General features: G+C 45.5%; 2 protein-coding genes across 3 annotated transcripts in view; one reads left to right on the plus strand and one right to left on the minus strand.

Moving 5' to 3' along the window:
• Positions 1-13,418, plus strand: part of LOC137891531 (titin-like) — a 172,154-nt gene extending 158,736 nt beyond the window's left edge. Inside the window, exons 211-225 of the mRNA XM_068736195.1 lie at positions 127-426; positions 526-828; positions 990-1,292; positions 1,391-1,975; positions 2,061-2,363; positions 2,668-2,967; positions 3,108-3,683; positions 3,774-4,079; positions 4,259-4,864; positions 5,008-10,058; positions 10,166-10,322; positions 10,435-10,589; positions 10,674-10,827; positions 11,059-11,331; positions 12,005-13,418. Of these exons, the coding sequence (XP_068592296.1) occupies positions 127-426; positions 526-828; positions 990-1,292; positions 1,391-1,975; positions 2,061-2,363; positions 2,668-2,967; positions 3,108-3,683; positions 3,774-4,079; positions 4,259-4,864; positions 5,008-10,058; positions 10,166-10,322; positions 10,435-10,589; positions 10,674-10,827; positions 11,059-11,331; positions 12,005-12,297 (9,665 nt within the window). The 3' untranslated portion in view covers positions 12,298-13,418. The remainder of the gene's footprint in view (positions 1-126; positions 427-525; positions 829-989; positions 1,293-1,390; positions 1,976-2,060; positions 2,364-2,667; positions 2,968-3,107; positions 3,684-3,773; positions 4,080-4,258; positions 4,865-5,007; positions 10,059-10,165; positions 10,323-10,434; positions 10,590-10,673; positions 10,828-11,058; positions 11,332-12,004) is intronic.
• A 1,804-nt stretch (positions 13,419-15,222) lies between these two features.
• The window catches only part of LOC137891640 (bone morphogenetic protein receptor type-2-like), a 16,576-nt gene continuing 8,161 nt past the window's right edge, over positions 15,223-23,637 (minus strand). For both annotated transcript variants that reach the window (XM_068736374.1, XM_068736365.1), the window contains exons 10-19: positions 23,612-23,637; positions 23,275-23,411; positions 22,921-23,057; positions 20,976-21,147; positions 20,720-20,792; positions 20,546-20,625; positions 20,350-20,469; positions 20,090-20,269; positions 18,712-19,957; positions 15,223-18,544 (exon numbers count right to left, since the gene is read on the minus strand). The exon at positions 23,612-23,637 is cut by the window's right edge and continues 122 nt beyond it. In XM_068736374.1, the coding sequence (XP_068592475.1) occupies positions 18,234-18,544; positions 18,712-19,957; positions 20,090-20,269; positions 20,350-20,469; positions 20,546-20,625; positions 20,720-20,792; positions 20,976-21,147; positions 22,921-23,057; positions 23,275-23,411; positions 23,612-23,637 (2,482 nt within the window). In that variant the 3' untranslated portion in view covers positions 15,223-18,233. The remainder of the gene's footprint in view (positions 18,545-18,711; positions 19,958-20,089; positions 20,270-20,349; positions 20,470-20,545; positions 20,626-20,719; positions 20,793-20,975; positions 21,148-22,920; positions 23,058-23,274; positions 23,412-23,611) is intronic.

Consider the following 23,637-nt stretch of genomic DNA (forward strand, 5'->3'; position numbering starts at 1 on the left):
ACCATCCCTCTATTGTTATTTTGTATTACTGATGCTCATCAAAAGTCATTTCTAAATGTACAACAATAGGGTTTCAGGCCATCACGTTGACTGTAGCAATTAATCCTGTAAATCCCCTTTTACCAGCTAAACCTGATGAACCAAAGGGACCCTTAAGGATTGATGAGATTGATGCTACCACCGTCAGCTGCAGCTGGGATCCTCCAGCCAGAGATGGCGGAGCTCCCATCAGTGGCTACGCAGTGGAGCAGCGTGATGCTCACAGACCCGGCTGGGTGCCCATCTGCGATTCTGTTAGCCGACCAACTTTCAAGTTTGAGAACCTGATTGAGAGAGATGAGTATGTCTTCCGTGCAGCTGCCATAAATCGCTATGGCACTGGAGAATTCCTTCAATCTGAGATCATCACCTGCAGGAGCTTGAAGAGTAAGACTTGCTTTTTTTAAGGTTACAGAAATAGTTAATGATTATACAGACTGAACTATGTCAACAGAGGTATGATAACATGTTTCTCCTCCTCCACAGATGTGCCTGGACCTCCTGGCCGTCCAACCATCTTTGATGTTTCTCGTGATGGCATGACCGTGGCCTGGAACCCGCCAGAAGAAGATGGCGGCCTTGAGGTTTCTGGATACATCATTGAGCGCAAAGAAGTGAGGTCTGACAGATGGGTGCGAGCCAACAAGAATCCCATCACCATGACCAGATACAGGTCGACAGAGCTTATTGAGGGCCTGGAGTATGAACACAGAATCACTGCCCTCAATGCCAGAGGACTTAGCAAACCAAGTCTGCTATCCAAACCAGCAGTGGCAACAGATCCCATCGGTAAGACAACCGTTTCAAAGAAAGCCTTGTTATATTTAGATAAAATTGAATTCATAATTGCGGTGGCGTGGTACCAGAAGTCTTAAAAGAGAAAGCGCAGACTCATAATATATTTTGTAGCAGCAGCTAAACATATTGACATGCTTCTCTTCCCCGCTCAGATCCACCTGGCTGTCCCCAGAACCCGAGGATCACCGATACCACTACATCCTCCGTGTCGCTGGCTTGGAGTCCTCCCGATGATGAGGGAGATGCGAGGGTGGACGGTTACCTGATTGAGATGCAGAAGGTGGGCACCATGCCTTGGATCAAGTGCAACACCACACCATCATTAATCTGCGAGTACACACTGACCAAAATGCCACAAGGAGAGGAGTTCAAATTCCGTGTGATGGCCTGCAATGCTGGTGGCTCCGGAGAACCTGCTGAAGTCCCTGGAACTGTGGCTGTGACTGAGATGCTTGGTGAGTACACAGGTTACATTAACTACCTGCTGTCACTTGTAGTTGTTTAAAACTAATGTAGAATTAAACACATTTTTATAACTATCATTGTCCTCCAGAATCTCCTGACTATGAACTTGAGCTGAAATACAAAGACGTGTACGTCGTACGCCATGGAGGTGTGGTTAGACTCTCTTTGCCCATCAAGGGTAAACCTCGTCCAACCTGCAAGTGGTCCAAGGATAGTGGTGCAGTCTCCACCAAGGCCATGATTGCCTCCACGGAGGATGCCAGTGAGCTTGTGATCAAGGGAGCTGAGAGGAGTGATTCTGGAGTGTACGACCTCCTGCTGGAGAATAGGGTTGGCAGGAAGAAGGCCCAAATCAAGGTGAAGGTCATCGGCCGCCCAAGTGCTCCGGAGGGACCAATGGTCTTTGAGGAGATTCAGGCCAACTCTGTCAAGGTGTCCTGGAAGACGCCCACAGATGACGGTGGCTCAGAGATCCTGGGTTACATCGTAGAAAGACGCGAGGCAGCCAGAAATGCCTGGTACACCGTGGACTCTAGAGTGACTGACACTCATCTGGCTGTCAAGGGCCTGAAGGAGGGAACAGAGTACCACTTCAAGGTCACAGCTGAGAACTCCTTTGGTATCAGTGCCTCTCTGAAGTCAGAGCAGCCACTGGTACCCAACACTCCTCTCTGTAAGTATTCCTCTTCTTCAGTCTTAAGTGAGCAGTATGAGACCATTTAGTAATGACTAAAAAAACACTGCATTTTTCAAACCAGGTCGCCCTGAGCCTTCAAGCACCCCACCAGAGATCATGGACGTCACCAAGAGCTCCGTGGCATTGGCCTGGTCCAAACCAAAGGACGATGGTGGTTCTACCATCACTGGCTACTTTGTTGAGTACAAGGTAGTGTCCACTGAAACGTGGTCCCGACACCAGACCAAGATCACCTCTACCATGTTTACTCTGCCTGGACTCACCCCTGACGCAGATTACCAGTTCCGCATTGTTGCCGTCAACAACATCGGCGAGAGTGAGGCTGGTCCTGTGTCTGACCCTGTCACATGCAAGGATCCATTCGGTGAGTCTCCACTTACTGATAATTAATAGCATCACTATAGTTGCTGGAATTTTCTTCAAACAATCATGTTGAATGCACTTATTGTAAGTCGCTTTGGATAAAAGCGTCTGCTAAATGACTGTAATGTAATGTAATGTAATCAGTTAATCAAGACAACTTCCAATAGTTGGCTGGAACATATACTCTCTCACAGTAAAGTTTTTCAAACAACAACATCAGAATAAAAAGGCAAAGTGGTTATTGTTGGTGTCAGCAAGTCACACAATGAATTGATAAGGTTTTTTTGTTGTTTCTTTCCTTCCAGACAAACCAAGTCAACCAGGTGAGATTGACACAGTGAACGTAACAAAGAACTTCATCACCATCCGCTGGCAAGCTCCAGAGTGCGATGGTGGAAAGGAGGTCTTGGGCTACTGGGTGGAGTACAGGAAGTCCATTGAGAGCACCTGGAAGAAGTCCAACAAGCTGAGACTGAAGGAAAAGGAGTTCACCATGCCTGGACTGGCTGAGGCCACAGAGTACGAGTTCAGAGTGTTCGCTGAGAATGAGACAGGAATGAGTCGACCTCGTAGAACTGCCACATGCATCAAGACCAAACTGAGTGGTGAGTACACTGTAGTATATTGTGTGAACATTATTTGTAAGCATTTACCCAACTTGCTCTTCTAAAGTGACCTTTACTATGAGACATTACTAAATGTAACAAACTTTTCCAAAATATTCATCCTCGTTTTGTATGTACAGTTGAAACTAAACCAGGCCTGAGAAAGGAAATGGATGAAGTGACTGCCAAGCTTGGCCAGCCTGGTATCATGAAGTGCCAGATTATTGGCAGACCTCTCCCTGACATCAAGTGGTACCATGCCAGCAAGGAGATTGTTGAGTCTCGCAAGTATGAGGTGAGCTCTGATGGCCGCAACCATTCGCTGTCTATTATGACGGATCAGACGGAAGACGAGGGAGAGTACACCTGCAAGGCCATCAACAGCGCCGGAGAAGCCGAGACCACAGGCGTTCTGGTGTTGGAGGCTGCTGCATCCTTCCACCCTGATTACCCGCTGAAGGAAACCTACTACGCCGGCCTGGGATCCACTCTGCGTATCCATGCCGTCTACATCGGCCGTCCTGAGCCAAAGATCATGTGGCTGCATGGGGCAAAGACCCTGGAGAACACAGAGGACATCAGCATTGAGACCACTGAGCACTACACACACCTGGTGATCAAGAATGTGCAGCGCAGAATTCATGGAGGCAAATACAGGATCAGACTGCACAACCACTTTGGCAGGGCCGACACCGCATTCAATGTCGAGATTTACGGTATGTTAATATGTATTTATTGAAGTGAGGACACTGGATTTATAAAAGTAATAGTATTAGATTTATAATTTATATCAATACTGTTTCCAGACAAACCTGAGATGCCTCAGGGTCCCATTGTGCTGGAAGCTCTCCTGAAGAACTCCGTCATAATCAGCTGGAAGGCTCCCCAGGACGACGGAGGCTGCATGATTACCAATTACATTGTGGAGAAACGTGAGGACAAGGAGGGCACCGAGTGGGAACTGGTGTCGTCATCCATTAATGGCATATCCTGCCGTGTGCCCAACCTCATTGACAGCGCCGGATACTTCTTCCGCGTGTATGCCCAGAATCGCTATGGCAACAGTGAGCCACTGGAACTCACATCCCCCATCCTAATCAAGAGCCAGCTGGGTAAGTTTTAATCCAACATCCAATAAATGTTTCAGAATACTTCATCAATTCATGACTTAAAATGCAAGCATAGAATTTTAATACACTGCATCAATCTACATGTTAAGAGTATACATAGGTATTATGTATACTGAAGAAGTTCTGACAATGATTTGTGATTTATATATTCCGGTCCACAGAGAAACCATCACCACCTCTGTCACCTGTTGTTTCTGGAATCACCAAGGACTCCTGCGTGGTTTCCTGGAAGCCTCCACTCAGCGATGGCGGCTCCAAGATCAAGAGCTATTGCCTTGAGAAGAAGCACAAGAAGGACAAGAAGGAATGGAGCGATTGGAGTCCGGTGACCACAGACGAGATCAAACAGACGGTGTTCTCCGTCAAGCGTCTGACCGAGGGCGTTGAGTGCATCTTCCGTGTGAAGTGCGAGAACCTGGGGGGAGAGAGCGACTACAGCGAGGAGACCGCTCCCATCGTTCCAGCCACAGCCGTTGAGGTTCGTGCTCCTGCTTTCAAGGAAGAGCTGAGGAACATGAGCGTCAAGTACAAGAGCAATGCTACCCTTGTCTGCAAGATCACAGGGCAGCCAAAGCCTGTGATTAAATGGTTCAGACGAGGAAAGGAGATCCACTCTGATGGCAAAAAGATCAAGATACAGGAGTTCAAGGGAGGTTACCACCAGCTGGTCATCACCGAGGTGGATGAGGAAGACTCCACTGTGTACCAGATCAGGGCCACCAATCAAGGAGGCTCCATCTGTGCTACAGTCTCTCTGGATGTGGAAGGTAAGCTCACAGATCACCAAATTTGTCCAACTAGATCATTGTTTTTACACACTGACTTTAACACTGACCAATTCAAACATATTAAACTTTTGAATTTTTACTAAAACATGACAGCTCACTTAAATAATTTCTCTCATTTCCAGTCCCTGCCAAGATTAACCTGCCAAAGAACCTGAAGGACAAGGAAGCCATCCCTGCCCTACGTGGAGAGGTCGTCAATATCAAGATTCCTTTCAGCGGCAAACCAGATCCTGTCATCACATGGCAGAAGGGACAAGATCTTATTGACAGCAATGGCCACTACCAGGTCATTGTCACCAGATCATTTACTTCTTTGGTGTTCACCAACGGAGTCGAGAAGAAGGATGCTGGTTTCTACATTGTCTGTGCCAAGAACAGATTTGGCATTGACCAGCAGACAGTTGAGCTGGATGTAGCTGACGTTCCTGATCCTCCACGTGGTGTCAAAGCCAGTGACGTCTCTAGAGACTCGGTCACACTGAACTGGGTAGCCCCAGCGAACGATGGAGGTAGCAGGGTCATTAACTACATCATTGAGAAGTGCCCCACCACTGCTGAGAGGTGGGAGCGCGTTGTCCAGTCCCGTGACACCCACTACACTGTTACCAATCTTTTTGGAGGAACCAGCTATCAGTTCAGAATTATCGCTGAGAACAAATTTGGACAGAGTGCTCCATCTGAGACCAGCGGACCTGTCATGACCAAGGAGGACAAATCAAGAGTTCTGCTCTACGACAGAGAGGTTAACGACACTGAACGTGTCCCCAAGGGAAAGGCTCACTCTGAAGCCAAGAACATGCACAACAAATATGCCATTGCAGAGGAATTGGGCAGAGGTCAGTTTGGCATTGTCCACCGCTGTGTCAACATCAGCTCTGAGACAACCTACATGGCTAAATTCTTCAAGGTGAGAGGCGCTGATCAAGCAATTGTCAAGAAGGAAATTGCAACATTGAATCTGGCCAAACATACCAACTACCTTCTCCTCCACGAGTCTTACGAAAGCCCTGAGGAGCTGGTGATGATCTATGACTTCATCTCTGGCGTGGACATTTTTGAGCGCCTCAACACAGCTGAGTTTGAGTTTAATGAGCGGGAAATCGTCAATTACATCAGGCAGATCTGCTCAGCTCTTGAGTTCCTGCACGGTGAGAGCTATGGACACTTTGATATCAGACCAGAGAACATTGTGTACACAACTAGAACCAGCTCTAATGTGAAGATTATTGAGTTGGGCCAGTCCAGACACCTGACTCCTGGAGACCAAATCAAGATCCAGTATACCACTGCAGAGTATGCTGCCCCTGAGATCCACCAGTGTGACATGGTTAGCACCGTCACTGACATGTGGTCAGTTGGTGTCCTTGCCTATGTGCTCCTCAGTGGACTGAATCCATTCACAGCTGAGACCAACCAACAGATGATTGACAACATCTCAAATGCAGCTTACAGCTACGATGACGAGTCCTTTAAGCAAGTCAGTGTCGAGGCATTAGACTTCACCGATCGCTTAATGACTAAGGAACGTAAGCATCGTATGACTGCTGCTGAGGCTCTGGCACATCCATGGCTGACCAAGTCCACAGAGGAGATCGGCACCAGAGCCATCCCAACAGGAAGGCACAAGAGATACTACCAGACAATGGTGAAGAAAGAGTGGAAAACTGTTGTCTCTGCAGCTCGTGTGGCCAGCGGGGGCTCCATCAGATCCCAGCGTGGTGTCTTTATCGCCAAGGTGAAGATCGCTCCGTTTGAACACGGTCCTGTTGGAGGCCAGATCAGCCATGCAGTGGTGAATGAGGGCGACAATGTGAAATTCATCTGCAACATTGATAACTATGATAGCACTACTGAAGTGACATGGTACTGTGGCGTCAGGCAACTTGAAGCTGGTGACAAATATGGAATTGAGTATGAGGATGGCCTGGCTGTAATCACCATCAACAAGGTCACAAAAGCAGATGATGGCACTTACAGGTGCAAGGTTGTGAATGAGTATGGTGAGGACAGTGCCTACGCAGAGCTGTTTATCAACGGGGTTAGATCTTACCGTGACTTCTTCACCACCCGTGTGGTCAAGAAAACAAAGCGCAGAGTCGACACTGCCAGAATGCTTCAGAAGCCACCGGAGTTCACCCTTCCTCTGGTCAACTGTACGGCGTACATTGGTGAGGATTTGCGCTTTAGCGTGACCATCACTGTTCACCCTGAGCCTCGTGTCATCTGGCACAAATCTGGACAGAAGCTCATCCCTGGAGAAGATGACAAGAAATACACCTTCATCAGCGACAAGGGTCTGTACCAGATGATTATCCGCAAACTTGATGATGAGGATGATGCTGAGTACAGCGTTGTGGCCCGTAACAGGTATGGAGATGACAGCTGCAAGGCCCGTCTTACTGTTGTTCCTCGACCTAAACCGGCAGACCTCACCCTGAGGCCCATGTTCAAACGTCTGCTCGCAAATGTCGAGTGCAGGGAGGGCCAGAACGTACGCTTTGAGATTAGAGTATCGGGCCATCCCCAACTGAAGTGGGAGAAGGATGGTATGCCTTTAGCCTTTGGACCATCTATTGAGGTTGTGCATGAAGGTCTGGATTACTTCATCCTTCACGTGAAAGACACTCTTCCTGAGGACTCTGGTGTGTACAGAGTTACTGCTACCAACTCTGCTGGATCTGCCAGTTGCCAGGCTACGCTCAGAGTAGAACGCGTCACTCATGTAAAGAAGGAATATGAGCCCAGTGAAAAGGAGAAAAAATTGATGGCTGGAAAGGCGGAATTGGACAAAAAGGTTAGGCTGTCTCAGATTTTGTCTGACACCGTCTTTATACCTTTACCACCCATCGCAGTACAAGCTGTCAGGGAGGCAGCCACCATGTTCACACCTGCTGTGACGACAAAGAAGGGTGAGAAGACCGAGGCTGAGATACAGAAAGAAAAAGAGGAGAGGAAGAAACGGGCAGATGAGAAGAGGCTGCGTATGCCTTATGACGTCCCCCCTCCTCGAGTCATTAACCCAGCTGTTCTTGAGGAGGACGTGGAAATAAAACACTTCCAGCCGCTCTCTGACATGAAATGGTACAAGAAGCTGCGTGACCAGTACGAGTTCCCTGAGCCAATGGACAAAATCAAGGAGAAGAGGATGAAGCGTATCCGTCTCTCCAGGTGGGAGCAGTTCTATGAGGTGCCAATCAGGATCAAGGACCACTATAAGCCTAGGTGGCGCATCTCGGACATGACTCAGGATGACTTGGAGACTGTGAGGCCTGCAAGGCATCGCACTCCTTCCCCTGAGATGGACGCCTACCACAGGATCAGGAGGAGGTCCCTGGGTGACCTGTCGGACGAGGAGCTACTGCTGCCTGTGAATGAGTACCTGTCCATGAAGAGAACCGAGGAAGAGAGGCTTCGTCTGGAGGAAGAGCTGGAGTATGGTTACTCAGCGTCTCCACCCAGCCTCAGCCCAGTTCGCTTTGAGCTGTCTGCTCTGCGTCCTTCATCTCCAAGGAAAGTCTACAGCGATGACGAAGAAGGAGACGAAATCCACAAATATGACTCCTACCGAATTCCATCTAAATACGAGGCTGGCCCAAGTTTTGTTGACCTCCGCCAGCGTCACGACAAAGCCACATACAGACCTCCAAGACAGAAGCAGAAGGTGTATGAAGAGAGGGAAGATCACGAGCTGCTGCGCCCATACACAACTGCTCAGAGAATGTCCGCTTACAAGAGTGAACTCAAGCGCATGGAGTTTGAGGAGAAGACTCGAGCCTTCAAAAAGGAATCAACTGTCACTGTTGCAACATACTCTCAGGGCATTGAATCTGAGCACCTGTCATCTTTTACCTCAGAATATGTTTCTAAACCAATCAAGAAGCTCCAAATGCCTGAACTCGTGAGGAGATCTCCTACCCCAGAACGGGCTGCCAAGACTGAAGTGACCCTTCCTAAAGTTGACTTTGCTTCCAGGTATGAGGAGAGAAAGCAGGCTCTGAGATCAGAGAGGAGATCAGTGGAGAGAACCTTTGAGGTAGTGACACAGGCTCCTTTCAGCCTTGACCACCGCCCACGTATTACCATCAGGATGCGATCTCATCGCGTACCTTATGGGTCCAGCACAAAGTTCACCCTGAATGTCCAGGCCAAACCAGATGCTGAGGTCAAGTGGTTCCACAATGACAAAGAGATTCATCAGACAAGCAAGTACCACATGACCAACATCAGTGGGGTTCTGACTCTGAAGATCAGCAACTGTGTGACTGAAGATGCCGGCACTTACCGCGTGGTCTGCAAGAACACCAAAGGAGAGACTACCGACTATGCCACATTGGATGTAGCAGGAGAAGAATATGCTGCCTTCTCTTCATTCCGCAAAGATGAGGAGCCTCCATCCTCCCATCTGCCAGAAATGACCAGAACAGAGGTGTATCACGTCTCCTCCTCCAAAACAACAGTGAAGCAAAGTGTGACTGAAACTGTGAAAAAGACCACCACTGTTGTTGAGAAGCCAAGGGAGAAGCCTGGTGTTCCTGCCAAGATCCTGACCAAACCACGGTCCCTGAATGTAGAGGAGGGAAGCCTCGCCAGGTTTGAGTGTGATGTGGATGGCGAACCAGCACCTTCTATTACTTGGCTGCACGAAGGAGCAGTTATCGGTTCCTCTGCCCGTCACCACATCGTCTCTACTCAGTACAGCTCCTCCTTCGAGATCTCATGTGTTGAGATGTCAGATGAAGGCAGCTACACTTTGCTGGTGGAAAATGCTGGAGGCAAACAAGAGGCCCAATTCAGTCTGACCATTCGCAAGTCTGAGTCCAAGGAGAAAGTAGTCGCCCCTCCCAGAATCACCTCCCCAGAGGCTAAGTCCCCTGAACCGGTCAAAACTCCTCAGAGAGTCAGGTCCCCTGAACCAATCAAGTCACCTCAGAGAATAAAGTCTCCAGTCTCACCAAAGTCCCCTACTCCCAAATCCCCAGCTCCATCTGAGAAGGAATCGGGGACTTCTCCAATCAAGTCACCAAAGAGAGTGATGTCACCAACTCTTGAAAAGAAGCCATCCTTCTCCGTCGGGCTGAGCGACATCACTGCAGCCTCTGACTCTGTCGTCAAGCTCTCCGTGAAGGTGACCGGAGAGCTCAAACCTTCCATCTCATGGATGAAGGACGGAAAGGTAACTGATTCTATAACACTGAAACTGTTCTACTGTTCAATTATTTATGGATGTATAAAGTTTGTTTGCGTTGGTGAGTAACTGAATCATATTGTCGTGATTGACAGGCTTTGTCTCAGGGAGGGAAGTATGAAATCTTTGAGGAGAATGGCTCAGCTTCTCTTGAGATTTATGAAATGGAGGTCTCTGACAGCGGGCTGTACAAGTGCACCGCTACCAACGGTGCCGGAGTGGTGTCGACAACCTGCACAGTCACTGTACGAGGTAAGACCTACGTAACACCTGCTGGTGGAAGCAAGTATCCCTCATAAACCTGCAGCTGAAACCATTCAAACTGTTTCCTAACATGAACTCTTTACATTTATTTCCCTTTTAGGCTCAAAAAGCTGCACGGCCAAGCGCTCAGACGCACCCCACATCCTGGTGCAGCCCAGGTCCCAGAACGTGAACGAGGGACAAAATGTAAAATTCACGTGTGAACTTGCAGGAGAGCCTTCCCCTGAAGTGGAGTGGTTGAAAGACAACATGATTGTGAGTCTCCTGTAGGTTATGTCTTGTCTTATTTAGCAATAGAAACCTGCGTTGCAGACTTAACACTTAACTCTCTTTTTGCAGATTTCTGTCACATCAAACATCAGACTGAGCCGCTTCAAGACTGAGTACATTCTGGAGATTTGTGAAGCCACAGTTGCAGACAGCGGGAAATACACGATAAAAGCCCAAAATCAGTTTGGACAGTGCTCTGCAACATCCTCCCTCAATGTCATCAGTAAGTTTCTGCTGCACTTCTACTAAACACAATTAAACACTCTTGTCTCAGGGTGTTTAATTGGCCTGGATACTAAAATATGTGATGAAAAAGGACGCACCAAAAAAAACAACTTTAATTTAACATTCAAACCCAAGGAAAGCCGATACACTTGAGCCCCCGAGCTTCCATACAGTGTTTTGTACTCGTGCACATTGTGATGACATGTGCTTGTCATTTGCATCCTCACAGCTCTTGTCGAAGAACCAACAACACAAATGATAATTGTGGAGCAAAGAGCTTCTACTGACGTTGCTGCTGCCAGCATGCAGAAACGTTTATCTGGCTCATCGGCTCTTATGGAGGCTGCTTCCATGCAGGCCGAGTATTCGTTTGAGAGCATGTCTGCGTCTCGCATGTCCGCCATGACGGCTGAGTCCATGGTTTCCATGGTTTCCATGAGCTCCAGCAGCCAAATGGTGGAAACGTCTGCTCGTTCGCATGTCGAGGCCGCGGTTAAAAGAGGTGAGATGCATCAATCTGTTGATAACTTCAACACTTCAGTAACAGGATGTAAAGATCTGAGCATCTGTGTGACTGAAGGTAAATATGAATGTGATGTGAGATGGAGTCCTGACTTTTGCATTGATGGTTACAAAAAAATAAGCTGTTGTTTTTACCAAAAATAAAATGTTGTAATATGTTGAAAAGAAGGACATAGTGCTGGTAATAATTTATAATAAAACATAATCAGTCCGCTCCCAATGAAGCAGATTTTTGGCTCATTTCACAAACTGGGACACGAAGGCCTGAAATAAATGGATTTCAATGGAAGTGAGTGGATTTGTTTGAAACCTTGACAAACAGGAAGCTGTCATAAAAGTTAAGATTAGATGAAACGTTATTGTCCGTTCATCAACCAAACAAAGACGGCAACCAAAAGTACTCAATTTATCTAAAAATACAAGGCCACCAAAGTTACAAATACTTGTTTTTGACTGTTCAGTGATGATGGGAAACTTAGAACTCTTATTATACATTAAATGTTAACTAATTGTATACAACAGTAATATAGATAAATGACAGATAAGACAACTTTATATTTTGGTACAAAACAAAACAACTCTCTTGTCAAAAATGCAATATATATAGCATAATATATATATATATCTGACCTTGTTGTTCTCCTCGTCTCCAGGCTCTCCACCAAAGATCGAAGCTCTTCCCCAGGACGTCAGTGCCGAGCCTGGGAGGTCCCTGACGGTGGCCGGTGTATTCTCTGGAGACCCGGCTCCATCCGTCCAGTGGGTCCGCTTGGGTCGGACTCTCCCTGACGGAGACGAGCGGTGCCACGTGGAGAACGTCGCCGACCTCTCCACCCTGGTGATCCATGCGGTGAAGGAGGGCGACGGCGGAGCGTACACCCTCCGGCTGTCCAACCAACTGGGCTCCGACTCCGCCACCGTCAATGTTCATATTCGGTCCATGTAAAGAAAAAAGAAAGAAAGTTAATTTATTCCCCCGTTTCCCTCTTCCAGAACCTTTTTATTTAGCGAATTAGCAACGATAATCTACGTGATTAAAGATCTGGGTTTCTGTTCTTGTAAATATGAACTATTTTTGTACCAATCTTGACATTAATTTATGCCAAACTAGACTCAAAGTCTAACGTTGTTATAAAATGTGCCATATTGGATAACTATGACTTAGGAATTTTTTAACAACTTTTCTGTGACACATGTACATAATGTATATAGCCGAATTTAACGGTTATGGGAAATGTATGCATTGTTATTTATGACAATAATATGAAGCGAAACTGAAAAAAGAACAAATGTTTAAACAGGAGAAAGTTCCCTGAGGAACGAATACCCTGTCGAACGGAGAAACTAAACTCTGTGCCTCAACGATACGTTGAAGTCTAAAGATCGCCTCAACAGGTAGAGAGGCTCCCTGTTGACGTTACAAACACAAAGACTACGCTATATTGTCTTTGGATAGAAACGATATTATTTCCTATGAGTTGTACCGTGAGCGTTTAAGACCCCGAGTGCTGTTTGCATTGTACCCTCATGTTTAAGCAGCATAAGTGGCCTTGAGCTCAGACCGACTGCGTCGTACCACCGGGCTCTGACGACCAGCAGAGTGCGACGGCCTGCACTCTCAGCGTTTAGAGATCCTTTTTTATTTTAAAAAAGAGCGATGTTTTCTGCAACGGACGGCCGGGTCGGCTTCTTCTAAAACCAAAACATCTTCTGGCAATAAAAAAAAGAAAGAAAAGAGGAAACCAACGCCGGCTCTGCGGTGCAGAAGCAGCGCCGTCTCTCGGAGGATAGCTAGCTAGCTAACTAGCATACATATAATATATAGCTAGCTAGCTAGCTAATGTGTTTGCGTGTTAAAGAGTGCGAGTGTTTTGTAGCTTTTAGTCGTTTCACCGTGTTGGTGTTCTGGGTTGTCTTGGTTCTCCACAGCGACTCCATCTCCTGTGAGACCAATAAAGATTCCCTATTCTTTGATTTATTTTATTGATCTGTTGATGTAGAACTATATTTCATATCCTCCTTGAGTTTTATGCATTTCTGATTTAATAAAGCATGATTTCAGCACTACTCAGCGCGTCTCTGCAGTTTATTGTGTGTTTTCTGCTCATTTACTGTAACTGGGGTAACGCTAGTTTGAACACGTGGTGGAGTTAGCAAGCTAACTTTAGCTAGCTAACTAGCAAGCTGCTAAATGAGTAAAATAACTGAAAGCTTCACGTTCACAGTATCGTCCTGATTAACACGATTCAGTTTATTTAAATGAGGACGTTCACATGACTTTATTATATTTTATATATATATATATATATATATACTGTATATTATATGTATATATGTATGTATATAATACATACATACATATATGTCAATTTAAAACAGATGAAATGCAGATTTATATACATTTGTTGAGGAATCTTAATATTTAAACCAACACTGATTTCATCCGTCATATTTAGTTTACAGCTTAAAAAACACATTTAATTGTGACTTTAATAGTTAACTCTAATAATACAAAATGTTTTAATCAGACTAAACTAAAGGTTTTTTGTAGGTCAATATATATTTTGTTAGCTGCTGTTTTTGTCATAAATAGATCTAATTTCACACAGAGTGAGAATATTATGTTGTGAAAAAGCAACTTTTTTGAGTTGTCCTGATCTTTCACATTGCAAATAAAGTTCTCAAACAATCAGGTTGAAAACATTCACAGGTTCACAACCAGAGTCACTTCCTGTTTCTGTTTCTGCCAATATTTAAAAACTACTCAGTGAATATTTCACCTCAACAATTAATTTAATGATAAAATATAATAATAAACTAATAACTGTCCTTCAGACTACAGGATCATAAACGTGAGCCGAGTCGGTCCTCCCGGGTTAGTCCGGATCGTAGCGCCGTTAGCATCATAGCTAGGCTAACGTTAGTGTTTAGCAGCTTCTAGGCAATCAGAGGCAGAGAAATACATTAATACACATTATAAAATGTGGAAAAGAAAACATGCAAGAGTCCATAAAATATAAATTACTTTATCCGCTTCAAATGTTTTTGTCTCTTTTGGACTTTTAAACTGCTCGTTAGCCGGTAGCAGCTAACATGCTAACGGTTCCGTTAGATCACCTGCTTTAATTAACAATTTAATTAAACTTTAAGTTTAACTCGTTAAGTTAGCTGAGGTTAACTGCTAGTGCCAAAGCTAACAAGCTACTTTATGTAATATACATTATATATATATATATATATATATATATATATATATATATATATACACACACAAACCAAACCTCTGGTAAAAATGGTCATATTTAAGGTGGAGTGGTTCTCCAGGAGAGGACTGAGGATCTTCACAGTCCATCTGAGAGGATTAGAAAACATGGAAGCAGCAAGAAAACACGGTAAAGTTAATATTTTTACACATAAAACTCAAAAGCAACGTATTATGAAATCATATTCATGAATAGGAATGATGTGCATCACATATCTATTGTGTTTCATGTCTAATAAATTGTGCCAGTAGAGGGTTTCACACCAAACTCCATTTAAAAGTTAGATATTTTAAAACTGAACAACAAACATGAGCTAAGTAACTTATTCAAGCTCCTAAAGGAGGTTATAAATGTCCTGCCATCAATACCTTCCAATTATATTTAAGAATGTTTGAGGAGAAGGATTCCTTATTGTCTCTGACAACAATACCTGATATTCAGAGATGTTTAAGGAATGTCACACCCGTGTCACGTGTGTCCTGATGTCCACACCTTGTACTACTAGCTGTACATCAACACAGTATAATATATATAATATATATATATATTATAAGAATACTTAAACTACTCTGATTTACAGTCAAATAGAAGCTTCACACCAGACGAGACATAATAAAACTCTTTATTCAACGATGAGCTCCTGCGTGTGATATTGTGATGTTGTGATGTTTTGATGTTTGCATGTTGTTATGAACCAGCAGAGATCTGCAGGACTGTACTACATGCTTTGAGTACAGGTGTATTATGTATTACACACTAGTAGTAGTACAGGTGGTTCCCATATGAAAGTAGTGCTACACAGTATTTACACCACTGGAAAGTCAAAAACTATCAATAATACAAATGGATAACTAAAGAAATACACAGAACATTCAACAGACAAGCAAACATCCCAGAAGACTTATAGCAGTTAAATATGTTTGTTTGTTTATATCTACAATATACACAAATAGAATATTATACAGTAACTCAGAGTTTAGAGAACAAACGGCTGAAGAGACGTAAGAAATTAAACCTTTTAACGAGATATTTCATGCAGGATGCTGAACATGGTTAAAGTGTGTTATTTCTAAATGTAGGTCCTCTCCATTGAGCTTGATGGGAACTATGTGAGCTGCAGTTGCTTTAAAGGGATCGTCCACAACATCCAGCCTGAGTGCGTGTTCAGATGCACATTTTAGATTTAGGTTTGATCACACTCATTGCATACTTTGCTAGCTAGCTACAGCTAATATGTGGTAAGTTGCACGTTGACCGCGAGGTGGAAATGTGTTTCGCACTCAGTCTGAACGTCTGAACACACAACGTTCTCAAATCATACTCTGATAATGTGAAAAAAGAGAAGCTTCCAGAGCAAGACTAGCAAAACCAGGATTAGTTACACCAGGGTTAGCAAAATCAGGGCTAGTTTAACCAGCGTTAGCAAAACCAGGGCTAGCTACGCCATGGCTAGATAGACCAGAGCTAGTTAAACCAGGGATAGCTAGACCAGAACTACCTTAACCAGAGCTAGCTAACCCAGAGTTAGCTAAACCAGGACTAGATGAACTAGACCTAGCTCAACAAGAGTTAGCTAAACGAGACTTAGCTAAACCACACACACATCTGCCTTCACACATTTACATGTAAAACAAATAATTGTCATCTGTACACATTAGCATATTTAAAAACAGTACAAACAGTAGAAAATACAAAAATAACAAAACAGAAACATTTTAGAAAGCATCTTAAAATACATTAAAATAACAGTATGATGATATTAATGTTGAGGGAAAGGAAGGAGAAATGGATCTGATAAGTGTAAGGAGAAATAATAATAATAATGTGTCATATTCCCTAAATGTTGAGTATGATTATTGTAGCTCATTTAAAGGAGCAGTTACAGGTCTGTCTCATATATTCAAACCATCAGCTCACAACTTGGCATTTATGAAATCAGCCATTCAAAAAAAACACATTTCAGAACATAAATATAAAAAAGCAGAAAATGGAGTGACTTTTAATTCAGTCTGGTTCATTTTCGCACTAAATTCCTCTTTTCTTTTCTTAAAACAGTCAGACCAAACTCCTTTAAAACAGATGTGACATTGTAGAAATGTGCTACTGAATGCTTTTATAAATACGTTTTTGAGGGCTTTGTTATAATGAGAAGGTGTCAATTAGAATATCTTTAATTCACTTTACATGATACTTCCTTAAACCCACTTAAAGACTCTGGATGACGAACACAACATTTAAATATAAGACCGCTTTGGAGTCGTTTGAAGGCTTCTTTTTGTCTTCTTTCTTCTTCTGCTCATCTTTTCATACGTTTTAAATAATGATAATAAATGTGTGAGTGTTCCGGCCTTCATCAGCGCTGTTAAAGGTTCCTGAGGAGGTAGAACGTGGCCGAGGTTACGAAGGTCACAAGGCTCATCTATCCTTTCCTTTCTTCCTCACTTCCTCCCTCCTTTCTCTAACATGGCGGTCACATCAGACCAGTAGACCTCACAAGGCAGATTAAAAAACTTCATAAAAGATTGCAAACTAGAGAATAAAGAACAAAGACCCCCCCCAACAGTAGTGTGTTGATATGTCATGAGCTGACTGCATAGAGTAAAGGTTTTAAAGCAAGAACGCATCTTCAAAATCATACAAAAACTATAGTAACCACACAAGTGTTTGGTTTGTAGTTCTCTAAATGATGCTAACTTTGTTTAAAGTGCTTTAAAAATATATAACAACTGACCCAAAATCCTCTGCTGTCAATTTCAGTCCTCGGCCGGGGGTTCAATGCCATGCCGACCTACCAAACCCAAGAGCCACATAATGAGTTGCAGTAGGACCCCGAACGTCTACTAGAGAGGAACATACTTTAGTGGACCCGAACGTCTACTAGAGAGGAACATACTTGAGTGGACCACGAACATCTACGAGAGAGGAACATACTTTAGTAGACCCCAAACGTCTACTAGAGAGGAACATACTTTAGTGGACCCGAATGTCTACTAGAGAGGAACATACTTGAGTGGACCACGAACATCTACGAGAGAGGAACATACTTTAGTAGACCCCAAACGTCTACTAGAGAGGAACATACTTTAGTGGACCCCGGACGTCTACGAGAGAGGAACATACTTTAGTGGACCCGGACGTTTACTAGAGAGGAACATACTTTAGTGGACCCGAATGTCTACTAGAGAGGAACATACTTAAGTGGCCCCGGACGTTTACTTGAGAGAAACATACTTTAGTGGACCCGGACGTCTACTAGAGAGGAACATACTGTAGTGGCCTTCTGGGTAAATTTGTGACCCAGGTAAGGTCAAGGCCTTACCGATACTCGATTAGCCACAAGACTATTCGCGACAGAAGCCAATCATCTAGAAGTTTGGGAATCCACAAACAGAAATATCTCTTGGACATCGTGGACGTCTATGCTACACAGACGGGGTCACGGCTAGAAAGTCAGAGGGGTGAAGCGGTCACCGGACTCAGCCACTCGGTAACAGTCCTTCAAAGAGTGTTCAGTTCTGGGGAGGCTGAATGGTGAACTCCATTTTCCACAACAAAAAGAGAAGGAAGACAAAGAAGTGAAAAAAATTAATCTGCTCTCCTTTTTAATCAAACGACAGCTTTAGAAGGAGGTCACTCCGTCGGGCTCGGAGGTTGTGGTCGCCGTGGCTCCGCCTCCGACCAGAAACACAGCCATGCTGGATTTGGACTGATTGATTTTGAGGATGTTCCCTGCTCCGTGAAGACCAGAAGATGAATAGGTCTGGCTGCTACTGCCACTGGGGTTGAAGTCGAAGTCCGGATCGAGAGCTGTATCCGTGGAGACGACCCATGAGGCCGGACGCCATTTCTTAAGGGTGTACGGAGTCTTGACACGACGTTTTATTTTCTCTCCTGAAGCGCTCAGACTGTCGTTATCTGTCAGGGAAAAGTCTTATGAGGAGGAAGAGAGAGGAAGAAACATTATTAGAGCTAAAATCACAGATACACATTCATGGAGTAGTACTTTGGGAGCTTGAACCTCTATCCCCCTGATTCTGAGCATGTACTTTATGGTACTTTGGCGGCAATCAATTCTTCAACACTTAATCTTGACTCACCTGAGGAGATGCAGGATGAGGACAGGTCCAGGGAACAAGGACGCTGACGCCTCTTGACTTTGGCCTTTCCCATCTGGGTCTGCAGCAGACCTGGAGTTTCTGGATCTAAGGCAGGACTTTGTAGAGCTGCAGGTTCTAGAGCTGAAGCTTCTGCAAGAGCCGTGGTCCCTAAATGTTGAGATTCCAAAGCTGGAGGTTCTGGAGCTGGATTTGCTGAGACTTGAAACTCTAAAACTGAAGCTTTTGGAGTCACGATTGGAACTTCTCGGACTGGAGCTTCTGGATCTGAGACTGGAGGTTTTAGGCCTTGAACTTCTGGACCATGGGTTAGGGCATTTAAAAGCAGGGCTGTTGAAGGTGAGGTTGAGGTGTCTGGGTCTTGTGCTTGGGAAGTTGGGGATCCTGGGGCCTCTGGGATTGGCACTGGAGCTTTTGCCGGGATCGGAGCTGAGCCAGAATCTGTATTTCTATGGTCTGGTACCAGTGCAGTGGCAGTAGAGTGGACAGGATGAGTCTTTGGGCTTCTGGATGATTCAGGGGTCAGTACTGGTTCTGCAGAACGGGCTCTCTGGACACATGGGAATGTATCTGAACCATGACCTCTATCCTGTGGTGTTGGGTCATGGTCTGATGTAGCTGGTCCAGCTGGACCAGTAGCAGGAGACTCACTCCTCTGCTGACTTGGTGGATGTGGCTCAGGTTTAGGATCGTCGATGCTCCGACCCTGACGGACCTCTGAACCAATCATCCTTTCGGGTTCAACCTTCAAACCTTGGATCTTCACATTTGACCCCAACGCTGCTCTGTTGTTGTTGTTGTTGGAGTTCGAGCCTTGTCCCGACACGGTGTTGCCGGTCTGTGACTGATGACGATAATGATGCAGATGAGGAAGGGGCTCGCTCTCAGCTGGCGGCTGTTCTCTCTTCAGCAGCGGTTCGTGTTCATCTGGACTGGAGTTAAGCAGGTTCCTACTGTCCTCTCCTCCGATCACCGGCGCCTCCATCTTGTCCTCCTCCTCCAGCTGCGGCCCCGCTGGATTGGTTTGACCTCCTCCTGTCACACCGTTCGTCACCAGGGTGGGGATGCCGGCGCTGTAGCCGTTGGCGACCACCGATCTGGAGACGACTCGACCGGCAGTTTCGACGCTGTCTCTCGTGCCGGTGTTGTTGGTCACTGTGGTTACCTGATGGGGCTCTACAGCCGTGGCGACCGTTACCGTGTTCATCTTAGCGACACCTGTTTCGACCTGAAACACAGGACATTCTGGATCAGTGACGCAACTTTAAGGCTTTAGATGCTTTAGGGCGGGGCTACACGGTGATTGACAGGTCTCTGCGTCACACCTCCTCAGCCCTAATATGGTCACTTCCTACTGTACCTGTCTGTGGTTTGACTTGAGCTTTCCTAGCTTAAGTCGGGAGGAGGTGTCCTTGGTTTTGTGGAGAAGGTGGAGGCTGGTCGGTCTCTGGGGCAGGTTCTGCTGTTTAGAGGGAGGGGGGGCATCAACTCGACCAAGAACCCCCCGATCACCCTGAAGAACCAGCACAGAGTGGTTCACCTAGAGGAGCGACAGGACCAGAGGTCGGTTACTATGAACATTAAACAACAGCATTCAGTGAGGTAGGAGGACTACTGGACCTCGGTCTGGAGGATCTGGTGGTACTGCAGGCCGGCAGGTCGATGCTCCGTTGAACCAAACTGTTTCTGTGAATGTTCCATCAGGTTTTCATCAGAACTTTCTCTCAAGTTCTTCTCAACCTGTGGAGACAGAATGTGGACAAGTTATCGATGTGTTGGCTCAGAAGGAGAGACCACAGTAATCAATAACAAAGACCTCGTTGGGGTCCAGTTTGATGGCCTCCAGGTCTTCTTCTGTCAGCTGCAAACAGACTGGACCACTGGACACGGGGACACCTGGAGGACAGCAGGGACACAGTTACTGAGGACATGTCCACTCCTGTGTGTGTGTGTGTGTGTGTGTGTGTGTGTGTGTGTGAGAGAGACACACCGGACTCTATAATGGTGCAGAGGGTGGAGGCGGTGCTGGTCAACACATTGATGTCTGAAGTGGACGAGCGAGCCTGAGACAGACGGAGAGAGACGACTAATAAATATAATGAAATATAATAAATATAATGAAACATAATAAATATAATGAAATATAATAAATAATATAAATATAATGAAATATAATAAAATAAAATAAATATAATGAAATATAATAAATATAATGAAATATAAATATAATGATGAAGGTGTGTTACCTGTGTCTGCTTTCTCTCATAGTTTATAAAGTTTCTGTTCTTTTCAGAACCTTCTGCTGCACTCGTGGTCATCTTGTCTCCGTGGAGATTCTTGACCACACCCACCTGCAGATCCTCTATGTAGGAGGAGGCGGAGCCAACCGGAGGAGGCCATCGGCCCTGAGACAGATTCCTGAGAGAGAAACCAGAAAAGTAGTTATTAACTGTGTGTGTGTGTGTGTATGTGTATGTACCTGTGGTTGTGTACTGATGTGTGTGTACCAGTGTGTGTGTGTACTGATGTGTGTGTGTACCTGTGGTTGTGTACTGATGTGTGTGTGTGTGTGTGTACCTGTGGTTATGTACTGCGTTGTGTGTACCTGTGGTTGTCTACTGATGTGTGTGTGTGTACCTGTGGTTGCGTACTGCGTTGTGTGTGTACCTGTGGTTGTGTACTGATGTGTGTGTGTACCTGTAGTTGTGTACTGATGTGTGTGTGTGTACCTGTGGTTGTGTACTACGTTGTGTGTGTACCTGTGGTTGTGCACTGCGTTGTGTGTGTACCTGTTGTTGTGTACTGCATTGTGTGTGTACCTGTGGTTGTGTATTGATGTGTGTTTGTACCTGTGGTTGTGTACTGCGTTGTGTACTGCGTTGTGTGTGTACCTGAGGTTGTGTACTGATGTGTGTGTGTGTGTGTGTGTGTGTGTGTGTACCTGTGGTTGTGTACTGCGTTGTGTGTACCTGTGGTTGTGTACTGATGTGTGTGTGTGTACCTGTGGTTGTGTACTGATGTGTGTGTGTACCTGTTGTTGTGTACTGCATTGTGTGTGTACCTGTGGTTGTGTACTGATGTGTGTTTGTACCTGTGGTTGTGTACTGCGTTGTGTACTGCGTTGTGTGTGTACCTGAGGTTGTGTACTGATGTGTGTGTGTGTGTGTGTGTGTGTACCTGTGGTTGTGTACTGCGTTGTGTGTGTACCTGTGGTTGTGTACTGATGTGTGTGTGTGTACCTGTGGTTGTGTACTGATGTGTGTGTGTACCTGTGGTTGTGTACTGCATTGTGTGTGTACCTGTGGTTGTGTACTGATGTGTGTGTGTACCTGTGGTTGTGTACTGCGTTGTGTGCGTGTACCTGAGGTTGTGTACTGCGTTGTGTGTGTGTACCTTTGGTGGTGTACTGATGTGTGTGTGTACCTGTGGTTGTGTACTGCGTTGTGTGTGTGTACCTGTGGCTGTGTACTGCGTTGTGTGTGTACCTGTGGTTGTGTACTGATGTGTGTGTGTACCTGTGGTTGTGTACTGATGTGTGTGTGTACCTGTGGTTGTGTACTGCGTTGTGTGTGTGTACCTGTGGCTGCGTACTGCGTTGTGTGTGTACCTGTGGTTGTGTACTGATGTGTGTGTGTACCTGAGGTTGTGTACTGAGTTGTGTGTGTACCTGAGGTTGTGTACTGATGTGTGTGTGTGTGTGTGTGTGTGTGTGTGTACCTGTGGTTGTGTACTGCGTTGTGTGCGTGTACCTGAGGTTGTGTACTGCGTTGTGTGTGTGTACCTTTGGTGGTGTACTGATGTGTGTGTGTACCTGTGGTTGTGTACTGCGTTGTGTGTGTGTACCTGTGGCTGTGTACTGCGTTGTGTGTGTACCTGTGGTTGTGTACTGATGTGTGTGTGTACCTGTGGTTGTGTACTGATGTGTGTGTGTACCTGTGGTTGTGTACTGCGTTGTGTGTGTGTACCTGTGGCTGTGTACTGCGTTGTGTGTGTACCTGTGGTTGTGTACTGATGTGTGTGTGTACCTGTGGTTGTGTACTGAGTTGTGTGTGTACCTGAGGTTGTGTACTGATGTGTGTGTGTGTGTGTGTGTGTACCTGTGGTTGTGTACTGATGTGTGTGTGTGTGTGTACCTGTGGTTGTGTACTGCGTTGTGTGTGTACCTGAGGTTGTGTACTGCGTTGTGTGTACCTGTGGTTGTGTACTGCGTTGTGTGTACTCAGCAGTGTGAGGTCACTCAGTCTCTCCTCAGCACACTGAGCGGTGAGTCGAGCTTCAGCGTCTTGATCCCAACAGTCCTCCATCGTCTCCTTCAGGGAACGCAACGCCTACAAATACACAAAGTCAGGGACACAGTACTACTGACATTACTACAACCCAGTAGTATTCCATGTACTGCAGCTTCACTCAAAGAAAAGGTCAGCAGAAAGAAGCTACTCATTAGGTGAACAAGGTGAGAGTCTGTCTGAGGTGAAGACAGGTGAAGATAGGTGAAGACAGGTGAGGACAGAACAGGTGAGGACAGGTGAGGACAGTAACACTAACCAGGCTGTTTTCCTTCCAGGCTTCAGGGAATCTGGGTCTGAACTTCTCTCTGGCGACGAGAATCTGCATCTCTTCAAAACTGGGATGGTTCCCGAGCTCGGCCTGGAACGCCAGCTGGTACTCAGGTACTGCTTCACCTGTACACACATCAGGTACATTATTAAGTAGTACTGATACTAGTACTCAGTTTCATCAATGCGTCTGTACTTGATGATCCACGTGTGATTCTATGTATTTACATAAGAGGACAGGTGAAAACAGGACAGGTGAGAACAGCTGAGGACAAAGTACTTGTGGTATTTGACTTTAGTACATGGTACTGTGTCGTGTGGCTCACCTGTGAACAGGTGAGAGCACCTCCTG

The sequence above is a fragment of the Cebidichthys violaceus genome, unplaced genomic scaffold (genome assembly GCF_023349555.1).
Source record: "Cebidichthys violaceus isolate CVI_PGR_0920_01 unplaced genomic scaffold, fCebVio1.0.p SCAF_11, whole genome shotgun sequence".
In the NCBI taxonomy this organism is placed as follows: Eukaryota; Metazoa; Chordata; class Actinopteri; order Perciformes; family Stichaeidae; genus Cebidichthys; species Cebidichthys violaceus.